The sequence below is a fragment of the Chelonoidis abingdonii genome, chromosome 9, assembly GCF_003597395.2.
Source record: "Chelonoidis abingdonii isolate Lonesome George chromosome 9, CheloAbing_2.0, whole genome shotgun sequence".
NCBI classification, from domain to species: Eukaryota; Metazoa; Chordata; order Testudines; family Testudinidae; genus Chelonoidis; species Chelonoidis abingdonii.
The window spans coordinates 58,981,347-59,000,816 of NC_133777.1; the positions used below are offsets into that span (position 1 = coordinate 58,981,347).

At 37.2% G+C, this 19,470-nt stretch overlaps 1 protein-coding gene across 2 annotated transcripts in view; it reads left to right on the forward strand.

Annotated features, from left to right (window-relative positions):
- The window catches only part of ADAM10 (ADAM metallopeptidase domain 10), a 133,783-nt gene that overhangs the window by 89,238 nt on the left and 25,075 nt on the right, over positions 1-19,470 (forward strand). For both annotated transcript variants that reach the window (XM_075069588.1, XM_075069589.1), the window contains 6 exons: positions 2,140-2,289; positions 4,844-4,936; positions 6,844-7,027; positions 15,533-15,696; positions 17,932-18,115; positions 18,437-18,587. In XM_075069588.1, the coding sequence (XP_074925689.1) occupies positions 2,140-2,289; positions 4,844-4,936; positions 6,844-7,027; positions 15,533-15,696; positions 17,932-18,115; positions 18,437-18,587 (926 nt within the window). The remainder of the gene's footprint in view (positions 1-2,139; positions 2,290-4,843; positions 4,937-6,843; positions 7,028-15,532; positions 15,697-17,931; positions 18,116-18,436; positions 18,588-19,470) is intronic.

The window sequence follows — 19,470 nt, forward strand, 5'->3', positions numbered from 1 at the left end:
AGCACAGAGCAAACTAGTATGTGAGTACCATAATCTCTGTAAAACTACATGTTCATATAATGTTAAACATAATTGTAATCTCATTCTTTCTTCCATTGGACTATGCCTTAGTTTAAACAATGGTTTGTGTCTCATTTTAATAAGCACTAAAATTTTCCTTTAATATGTTCCACCATATATGTTAATATAGTTTTGGAGCTTTCAGTGAGGAAATCTTGCAAATACAGCTAATTACACTTAAAACATTGTTTTTCTTCATTCCCTACATATTCTGGAGAGGGCCACAAAGAAAACTGCATTCATTTTCTGTCCTTGAAGAGTAAAACCTAGTTCAGATGCTAATGGCTTAAATTAATTTTACTTTCAACAGGCCTGCTCAGATGGGATTTGCAAAGTGCTTTAGTGTTTTAGGAGCCAAAGTCTTACTGAAAACCAGTGAGGACTGTGCTAAGTCACTAAGATGTTGTTGAGAATTGCACCCATGGTCCCTTATGCTGCAGTGCTTTCAACTTTATTTTAATTGTCTTAGTTAATAAGTCAACTTGCTAAATTGAGTCTTCCGAAGCTGACAGTATCCATCTCAGATTCTACCATGTAATCTCTTACATTATGGATTTGCTCTAAATCCTTGTCTCTAGCTAAAAACTTTCTTTCCAGTGTTAGGAATGTCCTGATCCCTAGTGTGGAAAGTTTCGACTACCATGACTATTTTCAGAGCTGTCCAATAGATTTACCTTCAGTGGTTAGATGACGCTCTGCTGAAAACAGCACTGGCAGCCAAAACCCTGTTTACATTGTGGCTCAAGAAATTGCTAGTGCAATTGAGCCAGTGCAGCTGGATCCAGTGTTGGGAGCAGCAGGATTTTTTCCCCAAAACTGCCATGTTGTAGACATTATCTACTAAATGATGATTGGCTATAAATAGGGGCCCTACCAAATTGACGACCCATTTTGGTCAAATTCACAGTGATAGGATTTTAAAAATTGTAACTTTTGTGATTTTCAGCAATTTAAATCTGAAATTTCACGGTGTTGTAATTGTAGGGAGTCCTGACTCAAAAAGGAGTTTGGGGGGGAGTTCCTTACTGCCATCCTTACTTCTGCACTACTGCTGACGGAAGCCCTGCTGTCAGAGCAGGGCTCCCAACCAGCAGTCGCTGCTCTCCAGCTGCCCAGCTCTGAAGGCAGTGCTGCTTTCAGCAGCAACGCAGAAGTAAGGGTAGCAGTAGCGATCCCCCCCACCCAAAACAGCTTTTTGGGTCAGGATCCCTACAGTTACAACAGCTACTGCTTGCAGGCTGTCCAGCTCCGAAGGCAGTGCAGAAGTAAGAGTGGCAATACCATGACCCCCCTAAAATAACCTTGAGGGCACCCCCCATCACTCTCTTTTGGGTCAGGACACCCATTCTGAGAAACTCTGGTCTCCCCTGTGAAATCTGTATAATATAGGGTAAAAGGACACAAAAGACTAGATTTAACGGGGGGAGACCAGATTTCACAGTCCGTGACGCATTTTTCATGGTCATGAATTTGGTAGGGCCCTAGCTTGCTAAGGCAAATGTGTTAGCTATCAGCGCTCTGAATGGCAGAAATAGTGGATGTGTTTATTCTGGCTGTTTGGTAATACTTCATTACACATTCAAGCACATATTGGAGTATTTCAGCTTATTCAGGTTAGTAACGCTTCAGATCATTACTACTCTAAGAAACAACCTTTTTGTTGTGGTGAGAAAACACTTCTAGAATTGATTTTTATATCTACAAATTGGATTTGTTGTTTATCCACCATTACAGAGAGCTACATATGGTTTCCTAGGTTTTAGAGGCAAAGAATTCCTGTGATACGATGGTTCCAAAACTTCTCTGTTTTTGTTGGCTATATTCTAAATTACACGGATAAGCTCACAGAGGAGTTATGAGTAAAGTGTGCTTGTGAAGTAGATGACCTACTTGAAGACTAGCCTAGTTCAAGATTTAAGAAACTTCTATGTAATAAATAGGATAATATAGCTCTTCATCTGTTTTTCTCTTAAGGATACTGCACTTATGTAACAGGCATTAGTGTTTTTAAATGACTTAATTTTAAAAGAATATGTACAAAATTAATGCTTCGTTACTTTCTAATTTCTATATCTATAGAAACCCTACAAAGAACATAACATCAATGGTCCAGAGCTTTTAAGAAAAAAACGTGCAGCTCAAGCTGAAAAAAATACTTGTCAGCTCTACATTCAGACTGATCATCTATTCTATAAGCATTATGGAACAAGGGAAGCTGTGATTGCACAGGTATTTGAAAGCCTTTAGTCACTATTTCAGGAGTCTGTTCTTTTTCTCTTTAAGGAGGAATAGTCTAGACAAATGAATGCATTTTTATCATGGTGCTTTTCATGTTCAGGTCTGGATACACTTTCATCTGCTACTGCCATCCTGGCATTATTAAGGCAGCTTTCTCATTGACCCACCACAAGGGTACCAAGTGCCCAATGTTCAGAGGTGCTAGGCACTTGGACCTCTCTTTAATAGGAGTGAAAATCAGGCCCCAAGCTGATAATTTAAGAAAATAGTTCCTTCTGGAGATGTCAGACTTGTATGAAAGTCTGAAAACATAATGTGTTAGCATTTCAAGAGGAAAGGTATACAGTGTAAATTCTGAGAACTTTCAGTTAATGACTGTGGGTATGTCAGCAATGCAGCTGGGAGCATGCCTTCTGGGCTGGGTAAACAGATCATACTATCTCTGCTGGAGCTAACATGCTGAAGCAGTGTTACCATAGCGGCAGAGGTGGTGGTTTAGGCTAGCCACCTAAGCGCAAACCCAAGGAGTCAGGAGGACTTGAACTTAGACAGACTCACAGTCACCCACCTGGGCTGGCACGCATGTTCCCAGCTGTGGTATAGAGGTGTCCAGTAAGACGTTCTCCTGTAGAGGCAAGATTGTCAGGAAGCTGTAGGAAGAAACCAAAAGTAGACAATCCTCACTTATTTCAATGAATTCCTAGCTAAGAAACTTACTTTCTTGGTTCCTCTTATGCTTGCTGAAAAATATGGGTAACATGTTACTACTTCTTGAAGTGTTGGGTAGCTTCACAGCCTACTTTTGTATCTAATTTAATGTAGATTATTAGTTCATTAGTTCATTACCGCTACAATTCATTATGGTAACATTTTCAGAAGTGCTCTAGTCCCATTTTCAAGAGCAAGTTAGATAATTAGGCACCTAATTGAAAGTCAGTGGGACTTAAAAGCCTATGTCCCCTTTTTTTGAAAACGGGGCTTGAGCTCCTGAGTCCACAAAGTGCAACACTTCTAAACTTTTACGCACCTAGCTGCCCAGTAGGAATCCTTACCCCCAGTTTAGGCAATGCATGGTGAGAGTTAGGTGCCTAAGAATGGGATTCAGAAAAGCAACAAGCTGAATGGGCAGCAGCCTAAGCTAGCCCGTAGGAAATACCAAGGAAAGAGGTGGGCTTTAGGCCCTGTCACATAAAGGTAGTTAGGCATTTCCCTCCAACCCAGAGTTAGATGCGTATTTCAGCTCAGCAGTCATAGCTGTGAACCCTCTCGTGGAGTTGTGCACTGGGTTTTACAGTCAATCTTTGATCCAATTAATATCTATTTATGTAAAGTGGAGCAGTTTCAACAGGAGAAATTGAATTAAGGCACTCACCTGGAATGTGGGAGAGCTGCATTCAAGTGCTTGCTCCAAATCAGGCAGAGTGGAGATTTGAAGATGGGTCTCTCCCATCCCAAGTGAGTGCCCTAACCATTAGACTATTGGACACACATCCACCCTTCCCATTCCCCCAAATTCCTGATCTGGTCAACCCCAGCTATCTTTTTTTCTTCATGGATTAGGTGTGCTCTGAGCACACCTAATAGATTGCCCCCCCCCCCCCCCGGTGAGATTGGCAGAGGAACACTTAGTTTGAGAAGCCCACGGGTGTTTAGGTGCAAGCTAGGGCGGGCATCAAGCTGCTTTGGTAGCATCAAGACTTAAGCAGTTTTGTGCAGGCCCACTGGCAGGAACTTGTGTGGGAATTTAGGTGACTTCATTGTTAGATGCCAGCTAAATGGGGGTTTTCGAGGCTCTCATTGATTCCTAAATATTGGACATGAGCCCACTTAAAGTGGCAATTAGGCACCAAAGTCCCTTTGTCACTCTAATCCTTAAGTCACTTTTAGGTGCTTTTGAAAACTTTATCCTGTATTCATATTTGATTTCTAGTAAAAATAGAATAAAGTGCAGTGACAATTTACAATTAAATTTTGTCTAAAACTGTTCCAGCATATCATTCTTTAAAATAATACAATCCTTTGAGGATACTTTTCACAGTACTTTTAATGTTAGGGGGGAATTAAATGGCTGTCATAAACAAATACACCTCTACCTCGATATAACGCTGTCCTCCGGAGCCAAAAAATCTTACTGTGTTATAGGTGAAACCACGCTATGTCAAACTTGCTTTGATTCACTGGAGTGCTCAGCTCTCCCTCCACCCCGAAGCACTGCTTTACCGCATTGTATCCGAATTCGTGTTTTATCAGGGTAGTGGTGTATATCATTGTTTCCAATTATTTGTATCGAGTGAGTAAAGTTAATTTAGCAATAGGAAATATCTAAGATTGTTATGGCCTGAACTATGTCATTTACTTTAGATGTACACTGATTATTCTTTACGGGTACTTTATTAAAAAACGCCTATCACATATGAGTGAAAGTTAATATTGCATGTTGATTTGCACGTGAAGATGCTTGCATTGAAGTTTTCTTGTGTAATATAATACGTAGAAAACATTTTTTGACTCAAAACACTTCACCTTGTCTCTTTCTGATTAACAGATATCCAGTCATGTTAAAGCAATTGACACAATTTACCAGTCAACAGATTTCACAGGAATCCGTAACATCAGTTTCATGGTGAAAAGAATAAGAGTAAGTAATTCTGTTGTTGTAGACATATCTGTTGAATGTGAGGAATGTTTGTTTAAAAGAATTATTGTCATTTAACTATCTGCTGACTATGAAACTTTCATGTTAAAAACAGTCAGTTATAATTGTCCTCCTACCTAATTTCATCAGTGCTCTTGCAATCTTAATATTCACATTGCCTGGTCTTTCATTATAACTCTGTGATGTTTCAATTTAGTGTTTGACATAGCAGACTAATTTAAGGGGACATGGCTTCTGATATATTGGTTATCAGCAGTGATGGGAAAGAAAATACGGTAGAAATATAGGAGTTTACTTGGGGGCTGTTACAATATTAATTTTTTAAAAACTGTTTATACAAGATGCTTTAAACCAATGGTCAGTGCAGAAATTTGCTTCCTAATTTTAAAGTCCGGTTTATCCTTAAAATGGTTCTTTCATTGGTGGGGAAAAATAAAAATCAGTACATTGATATAAAGAAACATCAATTAGTTGTTAAAGGTGACATGCAAAGGAGAAAACTGTTGTGCTTGTTCCCTTTTTGTTGCTTTAACATACAAAGAAGGCCTGAAATTCTGTGTGTGTGATAAGTGGTGTGCTTAGACAGTTAGAAATGTGGGTCTTTTAAACAGGGTTTGTTTATGTAATGGGAGGAGAGGATTAATTCCCTCCAGCACAGGTGAAACTCTGTTACTCTTCTTATGCAAGAAGTTAGATTAAGTGTTCTTCTTGGTCTCTTTTGCCCTTAAAATGTATTAATCTACCTTGGAAGGATATCTGCCATTACAAGAGACCAACTAAAAGGGGAGCAATTGAGAGGAAGGGATTTTAGTCTAGTGTTTAAAATACAGATTTGTTTTTTATCTTTGTAACATCTATGTAACTAATATATAAACAGCTTGAGAGAGAGAAGATCTTTTTTTGGGGAGTCAGCACTTCGGCCTTTTGGGTTAAGGTGTGAGGTAACTCACAATACACCAGACCCCTGAGAAATTCCTCCTGAAAAATAGGGAAGGTCAAACCAGACCGGATCACTTGATATACCTGACTCTTTATTTTAAAGATAAAAGATTAAAAGGCTGCCTTTATACATTATAAAAAAAACAAAAGACCAAAGTGCAATTTTTTTAATAACTTCCTTTTGCAAATTGCTTTTAGGCCTCCAACTTTTAGATTGTTACATGTGAAATTGCTCTGTGCATAGTAGCACATGTTGTGTTCACTTTAAAATAAATAAATAAATAAATAAAAATCTCCAATCAGCTTCTGCCTTAGTGCATGTTTGTGCTCAGAAAAATATCTTTGAGAGACTTTCACAGTACAATGAGCTGAACGGAATTTATGTATAGCCCATAATACTAAAACCTTGCTCTTAGTTTTATGTTGGAGATTTAATCTAAGCATGCAGTTTTACTTTATATGGTACTTTTACAATTCTTTCTTGTTCTTAGCTGTATTGTGTGCTATGATGTAGCATGTGCCATCAGTGTACATTATAGGATGTAATACAATCTTTTTGCTCCAGGAACTTGCATTTAAGGATATATATAATAGTCAACGGAATAACCCAGATCAAAGTTAATCTAAAAAATATAGAATTAAAGTTATAAATACACACTTTTTTTTGAATTCTTGTGGATGAAGTTTGTCTTAAGGAAGCATTTGAAGGAAGAGGAAGGAGGTTGTAATTTGCCGCATAAATGCAGTTATGTTGTATTATGAAACATGTTCACTTTAGGACTCACGATTTTCCAGATATTATGAATTGATATGTAGTGTCTATAAATCTTTAGATACTGATGTTATTTTTTGACAACATAGTTGGTGACAGGAAGTCTGTCTTAGCAAGCTTGTATTAGCCAGACAAAAATGAAATGTCTGATTCAGTATAAATTTGAATTTACTTTTAGATCAACACAACTGTTGATGAGAGAGACCCTTCCAATCCCTTCAGATTTCCTAATATTGGTGTGGAGAAGTTTCTGGAACTGAACTCTGAACAGAATCATGATGATTATTGCTTGGCCTATGTATTTACTGACCGTGATTTTGATGATGGTGTCCTTGGTCTGGCTTGGGTTGGAGCCCCTTCAGGTAATTAATCCATGACTTCTGTAAGAGAGTACTCTTAAGTATTTTTAGGTAGGAGAATGGAAGAAAAGTATCAACTATTGACTTGACTGAAATATTTCCAACATTGTAGGTCTGATTCTTCACAGTTTGATAATGTATGATTTGAAATTATGTAAACATCAATACATCATGTGCCACTAACTATTTGAGTCATACAGATTCCTCTAGTCATTGCTTTCCTTTAGAACAGCACCTTAATTCTCTGGGCAGACACTTGACCGGGTATTAGTGACCAGTGAAATGAAAAAGGTGTCAGAAGTGCTTCGAATGAACTATAAGCAAGGCTTCTTATGTTCTACAACATTCTACAGCCATAAAAATTCATATCTTGCCATAGAATTGTACTCCAGGATCTCTGGCTTCCAGCTCTTACAGATACAAATAACTTGGAAATCTGAACAGAGTATAAACCAATGCAGTGATGTCTGCAGAGACACTGAAACAATATCTCTGTATTTGCCCTTCCTAGATGATTTGTCTTTAAATTTCACTGAGACTCTGACCAATTTCATTTCAGCCATGTGTCTTAATTTTCAGTTTCTAAATATTTGCTGATAGCACTTTACTATGTCATGTGGAGAAATTTAAGAGTCTTCATGATAACTTTCATTGGAGCTACAAAAATCTGCTATTCCTATAGTGTCTTATGTCTGCTCAAGTGTGACACAAGAGAGAACCTTTCTAGAGAATGACTTTCTTCATTGGAGAAATACCGTTTACCACCTGAAAAGGAAAATCTGTTCATCCATGTGGATAGACAACTAGCTCCCTCTGCAGAAAAGAGCCTGTATTGTTAATGTAAAACAGCAGTTGAATAATATTGGAGGTCAACAAATGTCTAATGGATGTAGAAGATTAGTTGCAACATTCTTTCAATCTAAGTGATCATACCTCACTTAATTCTAGAGTATCTGAATGCTAAATGGATGGCCTACCATACTTTCCTGTTCTCATATCCATTTTGTGACCAGATAGTGTAATTCTTGTTCTACAGATAAAGTTATGCTTGGTTTGTCCTCTAATATACTCAAAGGCTTTTTCTTTAGACAAGTCTGACACTAAGACTTTCTCTTCATACTTCTGACAATACACTGCTGCAGTGCTGCCTTTTTATTGTCTTCTTGGACAACATCCTTTTACTTCCTAGTTCCTATAACTTCTTTGGTCAATCAGTTAATCAGCATAGATGAAATTAAAACTTTCACTATGCTGTGGATTTTATTTACAAAATTGTAGTCTCAGTACTTTGGGTAGTTTTATCGGTGCTACTGTAATTCTCTTGATTTTTTTTAAATGTTAGCTTGGACTTCTCCGTTTGATTCCCTGAATGACAAAACTGTATTTGAAATAAAATAAACACTAAAATACACAAGTGAGTAACTTTTATCCCTTTACTTAGAAAGTCAGTGGTAGGAAAATTTCCTGTTTGAAGAGAAGCACAGAATTTCTGATAAGTCTTCAATCCTCACAAACTAATCAGATAGTATGCAAAATAAAATATGAAAAAATCAATTGAATCTGTAGTTCTTTTTACATATATATATAAAAATCTGTTCCAAAAAATAGTTTTTTGAGGTTTTAATTTTTTTATCGCCAAAATATTTGCATGAACATGGTATTTTTACATTAGAAACAGATTCTACCTAAATAAACATAGAATATAGTTAAGAGAAGTTATTTAAAACATAGATTTCTTTTCAAAGCTTAGGCTTATTGAGAAACAAATTTCTGTAGAAGTAGGTGGAAATTGAGGAAGAGGAATGGGTGAAGTCACTTGTAATTGAGAACAGGGAGATGGCTAGTGAGTGGAATCAATTTGAAGTTGAAGCAGAGGAGAGGATGAAGTTTAGAATTTGATTTGCTAGAAATTTCTGGATATGAGCAAGGCATGTGAATTAGTTAATCTTGTTCGGTATCCAACACTGAATTCAATAGGTGGCTGTTCCTTGTTCTCACTGTAGTATATGTGAAAGCTTGCTGATCACTAATGAAAGACTTGGCCACGTTATCTTTCGCTGCAGCTTGTGGTATTTGGCAGCAGTGTCCTCTATTTCAAGGGAAGTAGTAGATGTTTGTGTTAAATGATGACCTACATGGCCTGGAGTTAAGATTGTTGGTTCAACTTCATTTTCAGGAATATTAAAAATTGGAAATATTAAGCATATTAGTTTTAAAACAATTGTTCTTGAATTGCCAGAAAATAACAGCTGCTACTTTGGCTGCCCCATATTGCCTATTTGTATAATTGATCCTTTAGGAAATGCTGTGTTTGAGCTGTTTGGAACACACTGGATACATTAGTTTTACAAGATGAATAGTTTGGAACTGTGAAGTCTGTACAGCATCTCTTATTTTTGGATATCTTACCAGTGTTGTATGTTCCCAGCCTGAGAAATAAGATTCTAACCCCACTTTCCCAATGTTGTGTCTATGCTTTGCATAAATGTAAATTTTTATAGACTTATTATCTTATTAAAAATTCTGGCTGTGCAAATCCAGGCTTGTTACAGTGTCCATGGTTCCACAAGAGCTTATTAATTACATCATGTCTAAAATACACAAAATAAGTTAACTAACTGTAGTTATGAAAAGCATTTTTTTTGCATTGCCACAACTAAAAAATGTTCTCATTGTTTGTTTTTGTTTTTGTTTTTTGGAGTATTAACAAGAATCTGACCAAACTGCAATTTATTTATTTTTTTTACTATTTAGGAAATTTTAACAAGTTGACAAATCCTGGCCATGTAAATATCAGAAACAAAACAATTATTGAAACAGTTAGTTTTTGTTTAATGAGACACACAGGAGTATAGTCATCCTATATTTCTGTTTAATAGGGTGTTGTATTACAGAGTGAGCATCATTAAAACACCTGTAATATGTCATTTCTACTGATTTTTATTAAGTTGAGTGAAATCTCAGTATGCATGTTTAACAGGTCAGGGGTGTCTATCAAATGTTAAAAAAAACTGGATAGGTGTACTGGATTTTTTGCAGGAGGATGTACTTTGAGTATTGAATAAAAGGTAACCCGTATCTATGTATCTATCTGTCTTCTGTCTCTTGCTGGGTACATAGTTGGTATGTTAATTTTTCTATAACCACAACCTCCTCTTTTTTTTAAACCATTCCTCTATGGTTGGACTATGTTTCTGTTTCTAGTGAGAGGCTACCAATAGCCAAGCAGTTACTACCAGATGAGAGAGTAATTCTTCATTTCTTCTTGTGTGACCATTTCCACTTGAAAGACCTAGAAAGATTACTGAGAGATCATTTGGTAATAAATACTCAACAATTTGTGATATTTGGTTGTGGATTGCATCCAAATACTCTTTTTAAGGACTGAACGGAAAACCATATATGCATAAAATCTCCTTCACCACAATTTCTCTAGCACTTATTCCCATTCAATCTATATATATCTTACAGCCTGGTTGGTTTGAAGGGCCATTGAAACAGTATCTTGAAGAATTTTTTATTGTGCGTCAGAATGAGTTACTAGTCCTCTTTTTCCCAGACTAAACCCCCTTTCTCTGGGGTTATTTGTCTATCCACATCCTTTCCCCCAGGAGTCATATATGACCTTATTTTGGTTAGGAAAGCTGTCTGCAAAGATTAATACAGATTGATTATTTTTTTGTTTCCTCGTTGACCAGATACCATCACTTCTATTTGTTAGCTTTCTTTATAAAACAGGTTTTCTAGAAAGTTGAGAAACATAATTCCTTACTTCAAAGTACTAGTGCCAGTTAAAATTAGTTGTGATCTCTAAATAAGTTAGAAAAGTTTCTTTATTGAATAGCTGGCCAACCAAGTGTATTCCATGGCTCTCCCAATCTTTGAAGCTCTTTGGTTTGCAATGGATGTGATTGGCAAGGGAAAAGAATTTCTCCAATTCTATCTCAACCCCATAGACTAGCCTTTGCTAAAGGATGTGTGTAAACTTCTGGAGTAGCCTAGAGATTTACACTGTCACAATTTTTCTGTTCAATAAAGACCTAGTGTTTGTCTGGGCATTCCCACTTCCACTCCTGCTTTGAGCTGGCTGGCTTGATAATACCATAGATCGGCGGTTCTCAGACTTTAGTAACCTGAGGACCCCTATTTTGATTTTAAATTTTGCTGTGGACCCCTAAGCTGCCTGCTCAGCCCCAGGCCCCGACCCCACTCCACCCCTTCCCCCAAGGCTACAGTCTGTCTCTCCTCTTCCCTGCCTCTTGCTGCCACCTCTCCCAAGCACCTCTGTTCCCCTTCCTCCCCCTCTCTCCCAGCGCCTCCTGCATGCTGTTCCCCATCATGTAGTAGGCGCTAGGAGGGAGGGGCAGGAGTCAATCACCTGGGCCTGCAGACCCCCGTTTGAGAAACGCTGCCATAGATTATGTGGAGCAGCTAGTCTACCCTGTTTAATGGCACTGTACAAAGTATCTGCACTCACTCTTGGCCTTTTCTTATTCCATGTAAATTGTAACAGTATCCTCTGTATTCCTGCTAGGTTTGTATCTGGGATAATTATAGAAAGATTTTGGAACAAGAAAGATAGCAGATATCCTTGGGTGTTCTTCCCAGTCAAGAAATTGCATACTTTCCCCAGCACTCCAAATCTTTCTTCATTTGCTGAAGTAATGGTTTAACATTTAAATGATAGAAGCTCTTCTAGGTTGTTTGAGATTTGAATTCCCATGTATCTTATAGAATTTGTTGCCCATTTGTACCCAAACATTTTCTGGAGGAGTGACTTTTCAGGGTCTGGCAGATTTATAGCTAGTATTTCAGATTTGGCATAATTTTATTTTAAATCTAGACTTTCCCAAAATCCTGGATTGTTTTAGCAAATAGTTTTAGAGAATATTTGATTTAGATAAAAACGTTACATCTATATATGCTATTTTCTGATGTGGTCCTGCAAGTTTCATTCCTGTGATGGATTCATTGTCATTTGAGCAAAAGGCTCTGTGGCCAGTCCAAAAAGTAGAAGAGACATTAGACATCCCTGCCTACTCTCTGGGTAATTCAAGTAAAGGAGATATAACTCCATCAATTCACACAGCTGTTTTGGGGCTCATATCAGGAACAGTTATTCATTTAAGGAACTGGGGGCCAAAGTCCATATGGGACAGGAGTTGAAGCAGAAAGTTCTACTCTATTCTATCAGACTTTCTCTACGCCTAGTGATAACAAAATAAATGGCTCTTTTTTTTATAACTGCAAGCTACTATTTTTGATCATTCAAAAATTTCATGACCAATTTCAGCCCAGTTTCTCACCACAGGTTTCGATGGTATTTTTGTCTGAAAATAAATCTAATGTAAATTATTTTATAGTCTACGTATTTATAAAAACAACTATCAGACTACACCTTTGAGTTTTGTAAACAATAAAATCGCCACTCACCAGCTAAAAACTAATACAAATTGTGTGATCAAATTGAAGTAAATACATTTAAAGCTATCCAATACCTAGGTAATACTCTCAATACCTACTTGTGTCTTAAGTATTGAACACATTTTCCCCCAGCCACATGACTTTTCTATTTTTTCATTGTTGTGTCCTGTCCTGCTGATGACAGTGTTGTGCGGTCATTTTCAGTAATGTCATGCAGAGACATAGGCAGGGATAGAAGTCCATAAAAAAACAAATGTCACAGAGAAGATAGATCGGGAGTTTCTGCTCTTTGTCTCATAACACAAGAACAAGGAATGAACAGTCAGTGAATAAAAAGCTGATAAATTAGGAAGGAAATACTTTTTCACATAATGAGTAATTAGTCTGTAGATCTCATTGCCATAGGAAGTCATTGAGGCAAAGAACAACTGTTCACCAAGATTTAAAAAAAAAAAAAAAGATTGGACATTTATGTGGATAACAAGAATGTCCAGTATTATAATCAAAGCTTACACATTTTGGAAGGGATATTAAACCCTCTCATGCTTCAGTCCTTCAGATAAAATCTAGCTATTATATTAGGATGAGATCTAATGTTGGGGACACACTATCCCTTATAGTGGAGTTCTTGCGCCTTCCTCTGAAGCATCTTGTAAGGACCACTGACAGAAACAGCATATTGAACTAAACGGATCTCTGGTCTGATCGGTAGGGCAATTCATGTCTGTCATCCCTACCACTTAGATCTTCTGACTAGGTTATGCAGATGAATTGGTCTTGTACTAGGGTGCAGAGAGCGCCCCCTTCAACACAGCAGGATCTGTATATCACTTCTGTATAGACCAGTGTTGATCTCTGCCCAATCAAGATCATCTCCCCCAATGGAATTGACTGGATGGGCAGATATTTAATCTTTGTCTCTGCTCAAAGTCTAATGTCTTCAGGGTGTCTATTACTGATCTTCAGTATGCTGATGATTGTGTCATCCTCGTACACACCGAGAATGACCTTCAGTACATACTGGATTTTCTTTCACAAGCTTACTGAAGCCTAGGACTCTCACTCAATATTGAGAAGACTAAAATGCTCTATTAACCTGCTTCAGGCATTGCACTTGACCCAGAACAAATCACCATTGAATGTCAGACTCTGGAGACAGTTGAGCACTTTTGCTACCTCAGTAGCCAACTTTCTCAAAATGCAGCAATCAACAGTGAGATCCAGCACAGAATCCAGTACGCAAGTGTGTCCTTTGGGAAATTCCTCTGATGGATTTTCAGAGAGCATGACTTATGGCAGGACACCAAGATCCAGGTCTATAAGACAATTGTTGTTCCAGCATTCCTCCCTGGATGCGAAACCTGGGTGACTTATCAACAGCACCTCAAGAGTTTGGACAGGTATCAACATCGATGCTTCCGGAAGATCCTTCTCGTCAAATGGCAAGATAGCCACACTAATGCCAGCATCCTTGCTGAAGCCAATGTCACCAGCATTGAAACAATGATTCTCATGCACCAGCTTAGCTGGGTTGGACATTGTTTGCGGATGTCAGACTCTCGCCTCCCAAAACTAGTCCTTAACTCTCACTCACCCATGGTCTGAGATGAAAGACACGCTGAAAGCGTATTTAAAGAAAACTGATGTGGACATCACAAGCTGGGAAGAGCAAGCCACCAACCGACCCCAATGGCGCCATATCTTCCATCAGGCAGTGGCCTGTTTTGAGGAGAAGCACCTTGTCCTCAAAGCTGAAAAGAGAGAAGAGGAAGGAAAAAGAAATGACTTTCTCCCAGAATGCCATCGTCCTGTCACAAAATGTATGTACCTACTCAGGGCAGATTTGCGGTTCCAGGATCAGACTCCAGAGTCATCTCAGGACTATGTAAATCCATGGTAGAGATCATCCTCGAGTCGAGGGATCACCAGTCCATCAGTAAGTCAGACCAATGTTGGTGACTGTCTTGAGGAAGATTCAATACATGCCCTAATGGCCCTAATGCTCCATGTATGTGACACAGAGGGTCTGTTTTGTTCCATTGGCTGGAGAAGCATGGTGGCATAGTGGGCTAGGGCTGATAGAATGTAGATTTTTGCAAGCACCACTCACAAGAACTTTACTTGCATAAAACATACTTAATTGGTGAATTTCACTCTTAATGCATGTGCATCTATTAGTTAGCATTCATGTTTTAATCTCACATCTGTACAGGATTTCTTAATCAAGGGGTGTATTACAGAGTCTGGATGATTAACGGGTGTTGGATGTGCAGCTAAGGAATGTTTGTTAGTCTATTTAAGGAGGATTTTAGGAATCTGATCATATTTTGTAGTATGAAAGAAAGATGAATTGTCCTCTAGGACTTACTGCATTGAAATATGTGGGTGAATATAGAGTATGTAGTAAGCTTCCACTTCGGACTTTTCACTCACTGACTTATAGGTGCTGAAGTATGAATCTTTATTAACCTTCCCCTGTGAGACTATTCCTGGAAGTACTTATTTTGCTGAACTGCAACTTGACCTTAGCAAGACAAAACTTGTATAGAAAGCATATGTTCTAGATTCTGAAAATGTTTTTACAGCAAAATAACAGTTTCAGGACTGCATTTTCAAACACTGGGTGTAACTTCCTTGATTGTTGACCTTTTATACACACATGTCATTAACCACCTATCAAAACCACATTTCAGTTTTAAATTGTACTGTGAAGAAATGAGTCACTCCTCCTCACTAGGATATGTGGTTAATCTTAGGTCTTTTACTAGTACTTTGAGGGAAAATGGAAGATACTGTTTAAAAGCAGGTTTGAAGTATATGCAACTGAACAATGTGAATGTTAGCCTTTTTCCTTGATACTGGAAAGAATTTTTTTGTATTCAGAAATAGTATATCCTTTACTTGAAAAGGAGAACCAAATGGGATTTAGATTAAAAAAAAATGATGTGGCACTCTACACGCTTTCAGTTTTGTAATATTGTTAGAGTGAGTTTTCAGCTAAGATACAGAACAAAAAATACAGCTCACCTCTTTTCTTTCAAAATGTTTTAATTTTGAGCTTTTTAACTCTTGTTCTAAATGCAGGGAGCTCTGGCGGAATATGTGAAAAGAGCAAACTCTATTCTGATGGTAAAAAGAAGTCCTTAAATACTGGAATCATCACTGTTCAGAACTATGGCTCTCACGTCCCTCCTAAGGTTTCTCACATCACTTTTGCTCATGAGGTTGGACATAACTTTGGTTCTCCTGTAAGTATTAAGTGTTGCTCCATTACAAATTTTCAATGTTTTGGGAGGCATAACTTGTTAATGATGAAAACATTTTGTAACTTAAACCTTTTAGTGTTATGAGTATGCTATTAAAAAAAAAATCATCTAGGTATGCATGCAGAAGAAAAGCAAGGACTTTGCAGATACGCAATATGTGTTAAGATCTTTATGAATGTTCTACAAAAGGAAGAACTTGGTGTAACAGGACTTTTTTTTTGAATATTCTTAATTTCTCGTTTAGCTGCTTACAGCAATTACTGGCTTAGCCTATCTTATGCTGCACTTATTCATAACTACTCTTCTGTAAAAAGTGTGGGTTATTCTCTCCTAAAGTCTTCCCACTTCCTTTGAAAGGCAAAGCTTACTCATATCTCTTCAAAAGTGTGTACGTGTGCATCTGTGTTATGGAGAAGAAGTATATACTAGTTCTTATTTTATGCAGAGTGAGGGCAAGGGTCCCAGCTCATGAGGCAAAACTTTGGTTATTTCCTCTCACTCAACAATGGAGATAAAACTGGCTTTCCTTTGTACCCTATTGCATTTTTTTTATATCTTAAAGATTTTTAATTTATTTTGAGGCTTTTGCCTGTGACAGGCTGAAAAAATTAACATTTTATTTGTTTCTATTTTTATTTGTGGGTGGTGGTTGTGAAAAGTGGAGAATGTTTCCTCTTTTACGTGTCATTTTTAAAGTTTTACATTTTAGAAAACTAGAAATTTAACTGTTAAACTAATTTCTACCATATTGGCAGGAACAAGAATCCAAAATGTTAACAGTATGCATTGATTGAAGAATTAGGAAATCTGTCATAGAGTGAAAATCTTTTTGGACCAATTGAAATATCATTTTTGAACTTGCCTATGAAACTCATATTTGATCTTGGATAGTCAGCAGATATACTTGTCAGGAAATTTGCTTCTTTTTGTAGTAATACCAGTTTAAAAGTGCACATTTTATAAACTTATGTTGGAAAGGTTGGGTCATATTCTGGGAAAATCACTTGTCAAAAGTGGTAATACAGTATTGGTATTAAGCGGTTTCTTACTCTTTATCAAATGGCAAAAGCTTTGAAAAAATATTTATCATAATCTTTGAAACTTCTATATTATAAAGCAGGGGTAGGCAATCTATGGCATGCATGTCGAAAGCGGCACGCTAGCTGATTTTCAGTGGCACTCACTGCCCAGGTCCTGGCCATCGGTCTGGGGGGGCTCTGCATTTTAATTTAATTTTAAATGAAGCTTCATAAACGTTTTAAAAATCTTATTTACTTTGCATACAACAGTAGTTTAGTTATATATTATAGACTTATAGAAAGAAAGACACTTTCTAAAAACATTATAATGTATTACTGGCATGCAAAACCTTAAATCAGAGTGAATAAATGAAGACTCAGCACACCACTTCGGAAAGGTTGCTGACCCTTGTTATAAACCATTTCATGTATGTTACCAGGTGGTGTTATAAATTATCAGTTCTCCATAGTGTGGATAGAGATGGACTTCCCCCACAAATCATATTGTATTTAAGTCCACGTTTTCCCTACAGTGTGAATGTGAACTATCTGAAATATTTCCACTGGTCCTCCCATTAGTGTCCTACAGAGAACTTGGTAGTATTCAGAAATCTCAGAATCCTCTGCTTTTGGGAGATACCAGGAACTGTGAAGAGGTACCCAGAGGGCAGTGTAACTGAAATAGTCTAAAACAGTGCTAGTGTGTAAAACTGCTATGATTCTTTATACCAGTCAATGTGTCTAAGCATGGGCACATCAAACCATTTGTGCTTAAGCCAATTTTATTTAACCATTTCAATTGGACAGTCAAGTTCTCTAGTGTAAACATGGCATGGTTGCACTCACAGAAGTTAACTTTGTCAGTGCTCCAAAACCTTTGGAATATAATGTAAAAGCAGTAAAAGAAAGGAGTGTGTGTGTTGTGTTGCTGTAATCAGCACACACAGAGATTGATAAACCGCCATTAACATTTAAGCTGGAGATGTGGACTTTCCATTTCATCCTGTGCTTCTGATATTCTTCACTTTTTGAAATAGGCAAGTGGGTACACTTTTTAAAAAGGGAACAATTTTTTATGAGCTTTTGTTTCTCATCCTATTATCCCACACAAGTCTGTTATACACATAGGTAGAAAGATAGCAAATTAACTGATAGAAATTGATCTGCTTGAAATAGTTTACAATGTTCTGTTTTGCAGCATGATTCTGGAACGGAATGCACTCCAGGGGAGTCAAAAAACTTGGGGCAGAAAGAAAATGGCAATTATATCATGTATGCAAGAGCTACATCTGGGGACAAACTTAACAACAATAAGTTCTCCATCTGTAGTGTTCGAAATATCAGCCAAGTTCTTGAGAAAAAAAGAAATAATTGTTTTGTTGGTATGTATTTTTGTCATCCTTATAAAACGCTAAAGAGATAACTGAGCTCTGAACTAACTTTTCTTTTGCACAAGAAGTTCCCATTGTTATTAGTGGAAGTTCTGAATGTAGCAGTAGTCAATAAACTGGATGCTAAAGAGTACTGTTCAAGTTTCCCTATAAAATCCGAATCTGCAACACACCTACACTTCCAATACTAATTGCATGCTGAGTAGACATTGCCAATCGTGCTTAACTATGTCATATGATGATTTATCTACAAATTACCATGCATGTCTTTTATATTCTTTAGTGTTACAAAAATATATTGACATTTTTCAGAGTCTGGCCAGCCCATCTGTGGTAATGGAATGGTAGAAGAGGGAGAGCAGTGTGATTGTGGATACAGTGACCAGTGTAAAGATGAATGCTGTTATGATGCAAATCAACCAGAAGATAAGAAATGCAAGTTAAAACAAGACAAACTTTGCAGGTATTGTTTATTTCAGTTATATTATGCTTATTGAATTATTTAGACTTATGGATAGGCTAGCAAGCTTTATTTTAGAAATATCTTCTATAAGGTGTACTGTTTGACACTTGAAGTCTAATCTCGCCTATATTGTTAGAATGTCTCTAATTTTACTAGTAACAGTTAATGGTAATTTCACTAACTATATTATGTTATTTTTTTAACTCAACACTAATAGTAACTTTTTCTTAGTGAGCAACTATGAGACTACCTTATTCTTAGTCTTTTGGAAAAATGCATCACTTAAAACTCTTTCCAATTAGGTACATCTTAGGGCCCAGGATAGATAGATAGGGACAAGTTGTGTTTTAAAATGTCGTTTGGTTGTAGTTATCCCTTGAGCTAAATTCAACCAGCTAACACGCTTAAACATTACTGTCTTTGTCCCTACTGAGGGCAAAATCATATTTATCACATTAGTTATATCCTGCAAGGTAACGCATTCGTTTGTAGACATGATCTTAAAAGAAATCCAAAGTTTTATAAGTCCCTTTACTTGCTTATCTGATCTGTCTTGGATGTTTTGCAGAAAAATTGAACAGGGACACTCAGTATATCTTGTGCTTCTGAAAAGGGTCAGGTTGACAGCTCTTAAGACTGAAGGTCTCTCTTTAGCTAGCGGAAGGTGCACATGTGCAGTGTCAGGACATACTTTTCCATGCAGCTTTGTAACACGTTAAATGTGGATTAAACCAGGTGTGGTTAGGACAAATTCTGTTGATAAATTTAGTTTTACTATTAATTCAGTTATTGACTCCTTTACTAAAACTGCCATGGAATGTTTCGTTTTTGTCAAATGTTAAGAATTGTATGCTATGAACATCTGCCTGCTAGTACCTGGACT